General features: G+C 41.4%; 1 protein-coding gene across 1 annotated transcript; it reads right to left on the reverse strand.

The window, feature by feature from the left end:
• Positions 1–2,882: 2,882 nt before the first annotated feature.
• IL1A (interleukin 1 alpha) lies at positions 2,883–12,553 on the reverse strand. Its single transcript, XM_010984984.3, has 7 exons — positions 12,479–12,553; positions 11,772–11,830; positions 10,740–10,788; positions 9,189–9,411; positions 7,423–7,596; positions 6,029–6,150; positions 2,883–3,888 (listed from the first exon to the last, which is right to left on the reverse strand). The coding sequence occupies exons 2-7, from the start codon at positions 11,825–11,827 to the stop codon at positions 3,691–3,693; spliced, it is 822 nt and encodes a 273-aa protein (XP_010983286.3). The 5' UTR covers positions 11,828–11,830; positions 12,479–12,553; the 3' UTR covers positions 2,883–3,690.
• Positions 12,554–15,285: the final 2,732 nt, after the last annotated feature.

Genomic DNA, 15,285 nt, shown 5'->3' on the forward strand with positions numbered 1-15,285 from the left:
GCATTATGCTAAGTAAAATAAGCCAAAGAAAGACAAACACTGCGTGCTGTCACTTATATGTGGAATCTAAATAAAAAGTCAAATTCATAAAAATTTTATATAAATTGGTATTTTGCTATGCAACCATACATTCATTTAAAAATTCAGAAAAATACATAACCAGAAAACCTTATAAATCACCCAAGCACTCAGAGATAAGAATTGCTAACATTTTTGTATACAACTTTCCAAATACAAATTTTAGGTATTTTAAATAAAAACAGGATCACACTATAAAAATGTTTGTAACCTATTTTTTATACTCCTCAGTATACTGTCAAGAAAATGAAAATATGCTCACCAAATTACAGATGTCTCAAAACTAAGAGGAAGAGTCAGTGTGTTAAAAAAGAAATCAGAATCCGTCGGAACAATCTAGAAAGATCTGGGGCCAAATTAAGATTAAATTGAACAGGGATATATTTAAAATTTTGAATTTAGGGTGAGTTGCCTACAAACACTATATGAATCATCAACAGTGTCACTTGTTTTCAAAAAGCTAATGTCACTTTCTAACCACAGCATGGTGTCTAAAATAGGAAGGGCGGAAGGACAGGCTTTACTGGGCTCACCATATCTTGAATAGTGTACTCAATTCTGGGTAACAAGTTTTATGAAAGTTGTTGACAAGCCAACATTGGCCAAGACTCAAGAGGACAATTTTGACAAATGTATTTATTTGGTCACAAAACCACCACACAATCAAGGAGTACATATAGACATACAAGCGTACTTTACATCCGTCATAATAATTATTGCTGTCCCAACTATTTCCATTGTCCCCCAAAAGTTCAAGTGTAGGTGTATATAAGCATCAGAGGAATGATTTAATGTGGGTGCGGGTTAGGGAAATATCCTTTCCCTTTTACTTCTATAGCTTGGACTTAAAGGTGATTTGGCTCTACTCTCATCAATTTGGCAACTGATGTGTGAGACTGTATTGAAAAAAATAGACTCCAACAAGTTCAGGGCTAGGATTGTTGAAGCTCATCATGGTGACCTTGTTGTTTAAGCAGTGGGGGGATGGGGAGTGGAGAATACCCTGTTAGAATACCATTTGAGGCCATTTCTAGAATGATTCAATATTTCACTATTAAAGACTGAGCAGATATTATGTTTGAGATTTCTTGAATTGATACTGCTTGCTCAATTGTGTTGCATTTCTCTATTTCTTAAAATATTAAGATACTTAGTCTTATTCCAGCCAGACTTGGGGTATGGAAACCCTAGGAAGTCACAGTGGCTAGAAAGAACGAGGTGAAACAAACAAGAGAGCAGTTTCTTCCTTTTCTCTCCACTTTTCTGTCTGTATTCTGCCGTGCTGTTAGGCTGAGTTTGGCTGTAAGTAATAGCAAACCGAAGGTAAATGACTTAAAATCACCATAATGGTTCTTGTGGTCTTAAAGTCTGGCAGTAGGTTCTTAGTGCAACAGTGTCATCAGAGATGCCGATTGATTTCTTCCTTCCATTCTTCGTTCTTCAGCTTGAGGCTTCCCAGTGGTGGCAAGTTGGTTAGCACAGTTCCAAGCTCCACATCCTCACAGAACATGTCTCATGCAGAAAGGATGGAGGAAAAAAAGACTTTCTACTACGTGGCTCTATCTTTTATCTGGGTAGAAAATCTTTCTCAGCAGTTGCCCCCAACTGACTGACATCTCATTAGACAGGACTAACTCAGCATGACTCAGTCATGTGAGGACAGAATAATAGTGATTGGCTTAGACCAACTGGATTCATTCTTTGGGTCAAGACATATGTCCTTCTGAATGAAGTCAGAGTTCTGCCACTAAGAAAGATGGGGAGACAGTGATTGCATGGGCAACCATTAGGGTTCATCATATGCTTCTCTTCTCTCTCTGATGTTACTGTTAGGATTTTACCTACTATAAACCTGCCCATGTCTCCCAAATCTGTCTCTAGTTATAACATCTGTTGAATTCCAGACGCATCATCATCTGCCCAGATATATCTGCACCTGAGTGTCCCGCCAGGAGCTCAAATTACATGTCTACAACAGTGCTCATATACCACATCCTGGAATGTAGAAGAACTCCATATTTCTACCAAAAATACTGATTAAGACACCACCACTCACCCACACTCCAGTAGCGGGAAACTGACAGTCATCTCTGCTCCTTCCCCATGATTTTCCACATCTAATTCCAAATTCTCTCGATCTTAACTTTTTCCAACTTAGCATACTTTGTATCCTTGCTTTCCAAATGGATCACTAGTTTTTAATGTGGCTCTGAATGTGTGAGTTAGTATGGATATGTGAATATATGTGTTGTACGTGTGTTATATGAGCTTTAAATGAACCTGGGAATATTATCATTCTTAATGCCTTTTATGCATACTGGCAGGTTAACAAAGGGGAGAGGAAAACCATAAAATCTTGGTTTTGTAAAGTAACACTAAGTATAGTTATTTATGTGAATTTTTATCATTTATTCCTAATTACCATGCAGTAAAATAATGATTAAGACAACAAGTAATTATGTGTCAGATTTACTTTTTTTGGTAGGTTTTAACTCAATTATGATTGATAGTAATGTAGCAATCCTCATTGTTGGTAGTAATGTAACACTATGATTTGATCACAACTTTTAGAACCTTGAAGGAACAATTGCTTATGTCCCAGAAAAGAAAGTTTAGAGAACAGTTGTCCTGTAGTTGCCAAAGTTAATTTCATCCCATTTGAGCCAGTAGGACTGGGTAGTAGGTGAAACTGAATGGCACAAGAATGCCAAAGCAAGTTTAAAGGCAGAGGAATGAAAGATTTTGACCGATCAGTTCAAACAAACAAGATAATTAATATAAATTTATTATCATAATTACAGGGCTCTGAGGTAGCAGAATACAGAGGTTCACAACTTGGACCAAAGTGCCTTAGTAACTCAGACTCTCTCAGCCTGGAAAACGCTGTCTACTATTGCTGAAATCACACTCAGAGAAGACAAGGAATTGCCATAAATATAATAATATCTTATAATTATCTTAGAAATAATATTTATAAATATGTATATGTATATAAATAATAACTTAAAATAACATTTCCTGCTTTGCCTTCTTCCTGAGCTCAGCTTCAAGAAGCATTTTGCTAAAACAGCTCATTGATTGGCATAGAACACTGTTGGGGCAGGAAGGATATAGGTACCATCCCCTCCATTTTGAAGATGATCAGACTGAGGTCCCAGAAACTTAGAGTATTGGATACCGGGTCCATCAGTGATTTAAAAGCAGAAGGTGAACAGTTGAAATGAAATACCAGGTCCATGGCTTCTCATTCCAGCTGCTATTGTGGGTATTTCTTAGTATTCTTATGCTTTAGTTAACCCAGCTATAATATGGGTAGAGCCTTTTTGGTAGCCATAGTCAGTTGCCCTGGTCCACCCAAGATCTTTATGCAGAATAATAATTAAAATGATTGGTAGTTTGCAAAGTATAGGGTGTTCTTTAAATAACAAGCAATATTAGATGTCAGTGTTGATTCTGCTAGACTTGGCTCTCTCTCTTACATAGAGAGTAAACATTCCTTTAGAACTACAAAGGGCACCTGCTGAGCAAGTGACTAAGAGTGAAGGATTTGACTCCTTCATGTACATGGTACATACGGACTGTCAACACTTCACAAGTACGTAGCCTCCAGAATCAAGACTGGTTTTCCAGTATCTGAAAGTCGGTGATCGAGGGCAGCCCCTTTGCCATGTGCACTAGTTCTTCTTGCTTTGTGGCAATAAACAATTTTGGATGGGCAGCTGATTTGAAGTAGTCCTTACTGCCATGCTTTTCCCAGAAGAAGAGGAGATTGGTCTCATCTGTGATGGTTTTGGGTGTCTCAGGCATCTCCTAAGGATAAGTAGAACAAAGATCTGTTAGAGAACAAGAAGATGCTAAAAAAAGAACTGATGCTCAATCCCTTGGCATTTGGCCTTTGTGAGAAACGTAGCACTCCAGGCCTATGACACTGTAACATGATGATATACGTTCTTCATTCATCTGTTCATTCAGAAAGCAATTATTACATGCCTATTAGATGTATGGCCCTGTCTATTCATAATAATTGATTTCCTTACTTAACTGGAGAGAAATTCAATTTCATCATGAGGATTGCCAAAGACATTAGTGTCTCCCTGCATCCTGGCAGGTAGAGCAAACACCATTCGTGTCCTGCCTCCAACATAGACATAAAGCATTTTGCATCAAATCTGAATCTGGTGACTCTGAGACCTTATAGCATTTTGGCCTCTAAGTGTGAAAATCATATTTCAGGAAAGTATTTGAGAATTTAGAGATGTTTATCCTGTATTTGAGTCAACAATTGAAGGATAAAAAACCTAGCACACACAGCTTCCCAGGCATATCAGCAGCTGAATCCTTTTAATACAATTTTTTGACAATTGTGACCTCTTTTGACCATACTCATTTTGGTGAGTGTGAAAAAAATCTAACAGCACTTTCATGGAAAAACAAAATTCAAATTCCAATTTGAGATGCTTTTTCTCTGCTCTTAAAAGCTAAAACAACTAAATATCCTTTTGAGGTTTCCTTGGAGTTTTCAGTGTCGCCAAGGATTTTATTTCCCAAACCCAGTTCTCTTTTAGTTTTCCCCGTCTCAGTAAGTGGAGTTTCCCCTCTTCCTCCTGCTGGTTCTATCTCCAAAATACAACCAGATTCTGTCTACTTCTTCCCGCCTGTCTCACCACTCCCCACCCCCAGACGTTATTATAACCGCCTAATTGAGCTCTCCGCTTTCTCTATTGCCTCCTTTCTAATCTGTTCTCCATATTAGAAAATATAAGTAACATCAGACACTTCCTTGTTTGAAGCCCTTTAAGGGCTTTTCATTGTCCCTCAAATGAAATCCAAATGCAAGGCTCTGCAAACACCAGCCTCCACTTATCTCTCCTTTTTCTTGGAGTACCCCAGCTCCCTGGGTGTCCTTTCTGATCTCTGTAAGCTCTTGAAGCCCTAGGACCAGGTGCACTCAGATCCCTCTGTTTGGAGGGCCCACCCCACTCACCCCTTGATGGCATGCTCCCTCCCATCAAGCAGCTCTCATCTCACAGGGAGCCCGAGCTAAAGAGCACGCTCCCAATTTCTCCATCTCAGCACCCTGTTCATTGACTTGCAGCGTCTTGTGATTTTTGCCGGTTGTTTGGCTTGCCTATTGTCTGTGCCCCCTCAGAAGACTGAGTTCTATAAGGCATTGGCTCACCGCTGTCTACAGAGCTGTTGGCACTCTGCTTGAAAAACAGAAGGTGCTCAGTAAATAGCGTCTGATGAATGAATTCATGAATGAAGTTACTGCTCTACTCTATAGACATCACTTTATTCTCACTTGATCCAGGTAGAAAAAAACAATGTATTCACATAAATCCTAGTTGGGTGGGAGTAGGGGTTGGATTATACATTTACTGAGAACGAATCACCTGTTTATCAGTGGGGAGAACACCTAAAGCTATGGTGGGCATGAGTGTGTGTGTGTCTGTATATTTGGACAGGAAGGTGATAGTGAAGATGGGGTGGAGATGAGGATAAAATTGGCACCAGTAAAGAGAGAGAAGCACTGAAGTCAGAAGGCCAGGGTTTGCGTCCTGGCTCCCAGCCTTTTGCTTTGTACTTATTGGCAGGCGATTAGTCCTCTCTGATCTCAGTGGCTCATTGGAGTTTCTTGGAGGCAGGCCCCACTGTCCTGATGCCTACTATCACTTAGGGCAGATAGTAGATGTCAGTGAAGATCAAAGATAAATGGAATCAGTTGATGCCCGGGGATCGGAGGTGAACAGGATCAGGTAGGGAAGGAGAAAGATGGAAAAAGGCCTCTGGGGATGGATGAGAAGTCGGATGGGAAGGCAGCTGGGCAGGTGGGATGGTGGTAGAAAGAGAAGAGGGTGGTGCCACCCCTCTGGGGGTGTCTGCCTGCTGGGATCACCTGCAAACGTATGGGCTGTAAGTGAAGGTGAGCTGGAGACTGAGAGCAACTGACCTTCAGCAACACAGGTTCGTCTTCATTTTGAGCACTCACAAACAGCCGTGTTTTTGAGATTCTTAGAGTCACAGGAAGTTGAGAATCCTCTTCTGATGTATAAGCACCCATGTCAAATTTCACTGGCAAAGAGAAATGCCAAAAAAGAGAGTAAATCCATTGTATTTCAATAATATCAAGTGTTTATGAAAATGGGGTGTGTGTGTGTGCGCGCGCGCGTGTGTGTATGTGTTTGTGTGTGTGTGTGTGTGTGTGTGTGTGTGTAGTTACGTCCCCAAGTATGGTGTAAGTACCTAAAGGTCAGGAATGGAATTTACACATCTTTATATCCTTCACAATGTCTGCCATATTTACTGGGCAGGTAAATACTTGGTTAATGACTTTAGAATTTTCTATGTTGAATGAATGCTTGGGGGCTGAGTGTTTATTGAATCTCTTGTGATTACATTAGTGGGATAAGACCCTGGAATTTGTGAGGTTATGAGTAAAATGGAGGGGTTTAAGGAAGCTGAAACACTCATATGCTGCTAATGATAGTACAGAGTAGTTCACTTTTCCGTAGCAAACGAAGCTTATTAAAAGCTGTAAGGTTATTTATGCTCAGGAATTTAGCATTTGGGATCTGCGTCAAAGAAATAACCTTATAGGGAAGAAAAGAATTTATACAAAGACATTCGCAACTGAGTTATTTAGAGCAAACCCAAGGGACCCACACAGCAACATGACTGCATATTCTAGTGCCACTGCAAATGGCAAACACACAGGCCTTGTCAATACGTGGGAAAACTGTGAACTAATCTGAAGTAGGGAAATAGAACACAAAATAACTTGTAAATGTCATAGAATGGAAAGCATGTTGGCTGGAGTATGTCCAATCAAAAAGAGCCCTGTGTGATACACTTTCTTGGACCCTAAATTTCATTCTTCAGGACATATTTGCAGCTGATTGGCTGTTTTGCCTCACAATTATGTCATCAAAGATAGTGATTCTTTCTAGTTTGGTGTTGTCTGTAAGTTTGAGCAGCAGGCTTTCCAGTGGAGAGTGATTGCCCCTCGTTGGCTTCTGAGTAAATTCTGGGTAAGTCAATATTTCTGAGACTCCGTTTCCTTATCTCTAAAATTGAGGATAAGAATATCTCAGAGAACCAAAGGAGGTAGGATCTCAGGAGGCTTTACACTGTGCTGAGTGCTTTCCAAGCTAGGACACTTCTCTCCTGTGGAGCCTCCAGGTTTTGGCTGAAGCTCCTGTCCTTCATCGGGGGTGATGTGCTTCATCCTCTTCTAGAAGGACTGTGCAAAGCCAGGAATCTAGAGAGGATTATTCTTTGCAAGCAGGACGCTTAAAAGAAACACAGAAATAAAGGGAGGGGAGGGTGACAGAGTTGTCCACTTACCTGCGTCGTCCAGGTTGTTTAACACGGCAGCCATGAGGTATTGACCTGACGGGTCTCGAATTATACTTCGATTGAGGGCGTCATTCAGGATGCACTGGTGGTTGACGATCCTCATATAGTTGTATTTCACGTTGCTCTGCAGGTTGTAAGGTACTGATCTGGGCTTGATGATTTCTAAAACCATGATCACAAGCTCAGATGAATGTCTAGGTACAAACACAGCTGATATGTCTGCTCTAATACAAGCACAGAAAGTAGCTATAGGAGGACATGAGGACTGTCCCAATGTAGGAGAGGAAACAGAGAGAAGTGAAGTCACCCAGTCAGCAGAATTGGTTCTAGGATTATTGTGGTTACTTATTTGTTTCTTTTGAAACTTTGCTTCTTCAGGCAATAGTTTTTTTGGTTTGTTTTTGTTTTGTTTTAAATTTAAGAGATTACTTGTGCAACTTTCTCATTTTTGGTTGTTTGGAGGTTTGTAAGTAACCAGGAAGACTCCTCATGTTCCCCATCTATATTTTCAAATGAATGTACTCTGAGAAAAAAAGGAATCCACTAGGAATTATAGATGCCACTTGAGGTGGAAGTCTACCATCTCTCTGAACGGGGGTGTGCATCAATAGCTTCGTAAATCCTCATGGCTCTGAGTAATTCTACTTCCAGGAATCTTTTATTCTAAAGAAGTAAATGGTGATAGAAATGAAGGTTTACTGATGCAGATATTCATTGTCACATTACTTATAATGGTGAAAGATTGGCATTCTAAAATGCCCTTTATTTATTGCTAAATGAAAAAGCTAGATACAAAATTGTATACAGTTGACCCTAATAATATATTCAACATGTTTGTTCATGTGTGTGTATGTATACAGAAAAGACTTTCAGGAAAGTACCATAGTGCTGGCAGTGGTAAACTGAGTGGTAGTATGAGTGATTTCAAATTTTCTTTCTTCTATTTTCTTATATTTTCCAATTTTCTAGGAGAACATATATTAATGTTTAGTTGTTATCTTAAAAATATTGGGCTTGTATTTCATGTAGAGGCTTGTACATTAAAGGCATCGGATATAAATCATGATTTCTGTAGTCAGATGGAACTGATTTGGTTTGAGGCTCTGCCACTTACATGCTGAGATTTTGGGCAGGTCACTATCTCCCTGAGCTTAGTTCCCTCATGTGTAAAATAAGGCTGTAGGGTTGTTGTGATGGTTAGAGATAATGCAGCCAATTAATAAGTTAGCAGTGTTGGTAGTATTAACAAAAGTAGTAGTAGTAATAATAATAATTGATACCATTTATTAGGTATTTTCTATGTGCCAGGCATTATTCTGGTCCAGAAGCTTGTGAGTACTGAGTTAATCTTCACAAGAAGTAGGGGCTCTGATTATCTCCATTTGACAGCAGGGGAAACAGAAGCACAGAAAGGTTAAGTAACTTGCCCAAGGAGGCATAATTGGTATGTGGAGGAGCATAGCTTGTAAGTGGTCACCTGCTAGCAGTGTATAACTGCTTTCGGTCAAAATGCTGAAAGTCACATGACCTTAACAATATGGCCCCGACGTGAGCCTGTGAGCAAGTGTGCTAGGCTCAGGCCACTGCTGCCCTATCCCTGCTGGAAAAGGATAAAATTTAATTTTCCTTTCTTATAGTTAGTTACCAGACTGATGGCTGGTTGCCTTCTTGTTACTCTGATTCTATTTTCCCCTGGACTATGCTGTCCTCATTTGCATGGAAAACAATGGATATTATTGCACATGACCCCTTACCTTCTTCTGTGTCATTGGCAATGGCTTCTAGGTCATCATTGGTGATGAACTGATTTAAGCTCAGCCGTCTCTTCTTCAGAATCTTTCCATTGCTTGCCACCATCACCACACTCTCCTTGAAGGTAAGCTTGGATGTCTTAGAGGTTTCAGAGGTACTCAGAGACATCAGTTTGTCCATGCAGTCCTCTTGAAGTGGCTCATAGCTTGCATCATAGAAGGACTTCTGTGAGGAAGGAAAATGGAAACTGAGAGGCTGTCCATAGCCATGGAATAAGACTCCTTTATCGAGGGGGCTTTATTCAGTAGACTTAGAGAGAACGACGTCCATTTTGGTCTTGGGTAACCCACGTTTCACCAGTCTTCCCCCACCATCTCTCCTTCTCTCTTTCTTCTTTCTCTGCCCCCTGCCCTTCCTCCCCTACTTCCTCCCATCCTCCCTTCAGGATTTGCCTGAAAGGATGTGATGTCTTGGAAAGTCTTTGTCATCCATCTGGAGACTCAAAAATGAGATGTTGTTATACTTAGTGAAGTAAATCAGAAAAAGACAAATACTATATGATATCCCTTATATGTAGAACCTAAAAAATAATACAAATGAATCTATATAAAAAACAGAAATAGACTCAGACATAAGAAACAAATTTATGGTTACCAAGGGGAAGAAGGAGTGGGGAAGGGATGAATTAGGGGTATGGGATAAACAGATACAAACTAGTATGTGTGAAATAGATAAGCAACAAGGATTTACTGTATAGCACAGGAAATTCTATTCATTATCTTGTAACAATCTGTAATGGAATATAATCAGAAAAAACCCTGAATCACTATGCTCTACACCGGAAACTAATACAATATTGTAAATCAATCATACTTCAGTTTCAAAAACTGAGATGTCATGGAAGAGGTCTACAGGTGATCTTAGTGGTAACCTTCCAGTTAGTTCCCACTCCGGAGGTTAAACATCTGCGTGACAATGCTCAACTATTTTAGAACAACTCCTCCGGGAATAGCTTTTAGAGGCAGTGCCAGTGTGCATACTGCCTATTTGTGGTCTAACAGCAAAGTAACACAGCACGGTGAGTGGCTGCAGATTTCTCACGTTCAGCTGGCCCGCTTCCTCCACCTCAGCTTCGTGGGATATTACGTCCGGGGAGCTATCTCTAATCTCTGGAGCTGGTGTTGGAGAGGACCACAGTTTTGACCACAAATTATCACTTTAGGAGACAGACCTCTGGTTAGGTGGCCCGAAGGGGCTGTCCCAGGATGGCATAACTACCATTCTGATTAAAAGCTGACCTAGGAGCCTCCATCCGTGAGGTTTCAGGATAGTTCTGCTCTGTTTTGGGAGTATCTGGTGAGCATGAAGAATGCCATCAAGTGTCAGTGCAGAGAGGCAGCTGGTCTCATTTGTAAGGAAGAAATGCATGTCTCTGGCCTTCTAGCGAGGGTAAGACCAGAGCATCTAGGATTCAAGCCCGTGCTGTTCTCTTTTGGTGGAGAAAATACTGCATAAGCATAGCAAATCCATAAGAATTACAATCATTTGCTTACCTGATTCAGAGAGAGATGGTCAATTTCAGAACCGTATTCTTCATTTTCACTGTTAAATAAAACAATGAGGATATAATTCTGTTTGTTTTATCACTACAGTCACTGGGAAACCTATGTTAATAAGCACATTAGCTTTGGGTAACACGCACACACATGCACATGGCCATTAATTACTGTCATCTTTGAAAATTAAGGGTGTCTATACATACACATACATACAGTAATCTGTACCTGATAATTTGGGATTAGTAGTCATCAGGCCAGGCCTTGAACTTTACCTGTGCTCTATCTGTAAAAATGAGGCTTGGCTAACCAATTGAAGAGTTGTAATTGAATTTCAAGGGAAAATTTTAAACTCCTCAAGAGAGAAGAAAGTTGTTCGAAGCACCTCATTTTAATTTTAACCAAATAGGTTACATGTTACAGCTTGCCTTCATGTATTCACTAAAACAGATTTCATCATGTATACTTTGCAAAATATCCAGGCAACATTTCCATAGTCTATTTTGTGTCACTTTATCTTAATAGGTAATGGGAACACCAATGTTTGTTTAAGGTATTCTACAATTTTAACTTTTTATTCATTTACCTGTGTCCTATGAAGGAGGTGTGACTGTGTATGTTTCATGTGCTCAAATTGCTGTGAAACCATTTCCTATTCCAGACTGAGATCGAGAAGTTTTCCTGAGAAAGGTTTTTCTCTCCGACAGTTCATTAAAACCCATTACTGTATCAGGGTCTGTGAACCCCACTGAGGCTGTGTCTAAGTCAATGCTGAAAACCGCTAGGACTCAGCAGACCTGAACAATAAGCTTTCTAAAATGGCTGTCTCCCCATCCTCTTCATCTCAGTTTCCATGCTGGATGCTTAGGTCCCCTGGGTCTTCGCTCAGCCTGTGCTCACTGCAGAGGTGGGGCACCCCTGTGCATCCTCTGCTAGTCTGGCCCCATTCAGGGTACCGTAATCCCAGCTGGGTTCTAACGTGCCTTGCTCCCCTCCTTGAAATCACAAGAGAAAAAATCTCTTTCCTACCTGTAACAGTTCTTCAGGTCTTCAAAGAGGTCAGGGACTTTGGCCATCTTCTGCATATTCTGCAACAGAGAACACCGGTAGCTGTCAGCCCAGCCTGCCTCTGAACCAGATGCCTGCAAGGGGAACCATCCCTGCTCTGTGCTTCTTGAGAAACTTAATGAATGACTTAGCTCACACTCAGCATTTTCCCCGTTCTTCTTTTCACCCCCTTGAATTATTTGCGTATATTTTTGCCTCCTCTACTAGATTGTAAACTTCTAATAGAATCTTGGTATCCCTCATGTGCCCAGCCTGATGCACGGCTCACAGTAGGCATTCAATGAACGTCTGGACGTGTGAAAACAAAGCAAAACAAAACACCCCGACAAGAATGAGATATTTACACAGATATGAGAGCGAGAGACAGAGTTAGAAATTCGCAGCCTTCTCCTAATAAGTTCTGGTAGAAGAAGTTCCCTCCAAGGGGATGCTCGGCTGTACCCCTCTGTGCCCTCAGCTGAAACCAGCTCCTCTGTCCCTCAGTTTCCCACCAGCAGAGGGAATCATTTTCTGAAATCTGACTGTGATTCTAACTCACACACCAAACCACGGAAGGGCTGGAAAACGAAGGAAGAGGCTTTAACTTCAGAGAAGGCAGTTTGAGAGATAAAGGCCAAGGAGAAAAACAAGAAATACTTTAAAAGCCAAAGATGTGATAAGGACGATACCTCTGCCGACTCGAGCGACAATGAAATGACTCGCTCGTCTCTCTGGAAACTGTGGCCCGAGTCAGGCTCCTTTGCCTTTTGTTGGCTGTGGAGTAGGCGTGGCCATGATTGCATCACTGGGAATTTACAGGGAAAGATTCTGGGGTGTTTTTTTTTTTTTTTTTAATTTTTAAAAATTGAAATATAGTTGACTTACAATATCATGTCAGTTTCTGTGTACAGCATAGTGATTCAGTTACACACATATATATTCTTTTACATATTCTTTTTCATCATAGGTTATTGCAAGACATTGAATATAGTTCCCTGTGCTGTGCAGTAGGACCTTGTTGTTTATCTATTCTATATATAGTAGTTTGTATTTGCCAATCCCAAACTCCCAAATTGATCCCTCCACCCACCTCCGTTTTGTATTTTTTAACGTTCATTCAACAGTATACTGGCCAGAATAATGGCAAATTATATACTTGATAATAGTGTTTACAGAGCTCCCAGGAGTTTCCGACTTGGTTCCTTTATTAGTTGCTTTGTTCTAAACAATGATAAACATGGAGTCTTAGAAAAAGGGAAGAAGAGCAGGAAACTCATTTCTAAAAATATTCAGTGGGGGAGAGAGGGAGAACTAAAATCGGAATTGTAGATGGCTAGAATGGGAGAGAGGCGCAGGAGCTGTAGTTTGTGTTTTGGCTTAATTTGTTTTTTGCACTGCAGGGCTGAGGATGAATTGATGGAACACTTGGCAGCGAAGGGCTGACTCTTGAGGGAAGAGATTCCATCTTTTCTGAAGAGGGAGGTTTGCTTGAGTAGGCAACAGCCTCCTGGTTAGGGCAGGGTGGAGGAGAGAAGAGTGATATTCAACCACAGAAGTCTTAATCCTCTTACTCCTCTGAGCGCCTCAGTCCATTTCAGACAGTAAGTGGCGGAGCTTCAGGAGAAAACTGTGCCCTGGCCACGGTAGAGCGAAGTCGCCATCTTCCAGAGCCCAAAGAGAAGCCTGGCCTTCTCTAGGCTTAACTCCAGCTGTGTGAGGGTCGTGCAGACTCAGGGAGGTGTGAGCAAGGCCAGAAGCCAGTGGCTGGATTCAGGAATGGAGACTAGGGGAGAGGAAAGGACTGTAAATGGCACTGATTCAGTGCTGCTTGGTCGTTTCTATCAAAGATTTTTGGCACCCCGAGGCTAGCCCAGTTTGGGTGGTAGAACACCAGAATCTTGGCAGGTAAGTGTTTCAGGTTTTCTGGTTGGGGTTGAAGCCTCATAATTTAAAACAAAGGAAATAGATGGGAAAAGAAGGTGGGGGAGGAATAGAAATGTAAAGAGAGGAAGGCAAGGCACCACAATGCAACATACTGAAAAGCAAAAAAACTCAGAACTAGGAGTCACGTGGTCTGTGTGAGTTGAGTAAAGTATTCTGTTTGGTCTTGTTTAACTGCAAACAATGAGGCTGGTTAGGTGGTCATTGAGGTCTGTCCTAGGTGCAAAATTTCTGATTCTGATTTCAGTTGCCCAGTCCAGTTCCTGCTGGTCATAGGCCTGGTGTTACAGCAATTATAAATAAGAGCCGTGGAAATACTGGCGTCTTGGCTGTAGGCAGTGCCAGGGTAGGACCAGGTTGGACAGATCGGGGTGGATCCTTTTGTGAACAGTGATGGCTGCCAATTCTCTGTATCTGTGGTTCTCCTTTAGGCAACACAGAAATGTTATCCCTGGTTATTCCCCTCGGCCTCCCACAGATCTTGTGAGGACTATTACTAAGAAACAATTGCAAAGCACGCTGTGAACGTGGGCTGCTATGGAGATGCAGCTAAACAAAAATAATAACAGCACTAATGATGGCTTCTGTCTCTTGGGAACAGTCATGTATGGCCATCATCGTAACGCCTGAGTTCACAGAAGAAAACAGAGCTCTTATGAAAGTAATGGTTTGAAACTTCAACAGGGAGGACATTTTCAGGTGAAAACCTCCACTGAAACCCTGAAGTTATTCAGTTTCTGGGAGGAATACATACCACCTCTTTGGTAATCCAGGAAAATACCCTTGGTTCCACCGTCAGTGGCCACACCCATCCTGGCCGATGTCACATCTGCTGCAGAGAATTCCTCCAGTGTGGCTGATGACTTTCTCAAGGAGGGTTTGAACTTTTCTCTAGACAGCCAACTCAGGTTGCAGCCTTGTCTAGCCTTTTCCTGCACATGACCTTCTTGGAAGCTGGTTTTTAAAGAAAGCAATGTGCGTCAGGTTTACAGAGTGAGAGGTCCTTGCTTGGTTTGGGGGAACCTACTTTTCTGTGAGTGTGAACAAAGGTTGACTTGCAAGTAAGCCTCACTCAGCACCAGACCACCTCTTCCCAGGGAACACGGAGAGACTCTAGGTAGAACTCTGCTGGAGCCCAAGGGTGTTTGGGGGTTGTCGTGCGACTGACACTTTGGGTGGCTTTTCACGCACCCACCTCTTGACTTCTTTAGGGGAAGGGTATAGCTCAAGTGGTGGAATGCATGATTAGCGTGCAGGAGGTCCTGGGTTCAGTCCCCAGTACCACCTCCAAAAGCAAACAAACAAACAAATAAACCTAATTACCTCCCTGCCCACCTCCCCCACCAATAAATCCTTCTTTAATCAGTTTTACCTGACTCATCCAGAAAAACATTATTGTGCACTTATTCTATGCCAGGGGTTTTGCTGGGCATCAGTGTTTTTCTTTCATGATTCACACAATCAGGTATGTGAGATGAGATAGTGCAGTATTTTGGTAGGTGAGTGGATATGCTTTATAAGCTCCAGAAGCTGTGGGTCCAAAAAATCACGTGAT

Source organism: Camelus dromedarius, chromosome 33 (genome assembly GCF_036321535.1).
Source record: "Camelus dromedarius isolate mCamDro1 chromosome 33, mCamDro1.pat, whole genome shotgun sequence".
Taxonomy (NCBI): Eukaryota; Metazoa; Chordata; class Mammalia; order Artiodactyla; family Camelidae; genus Camelus; species Camelus dromedarius.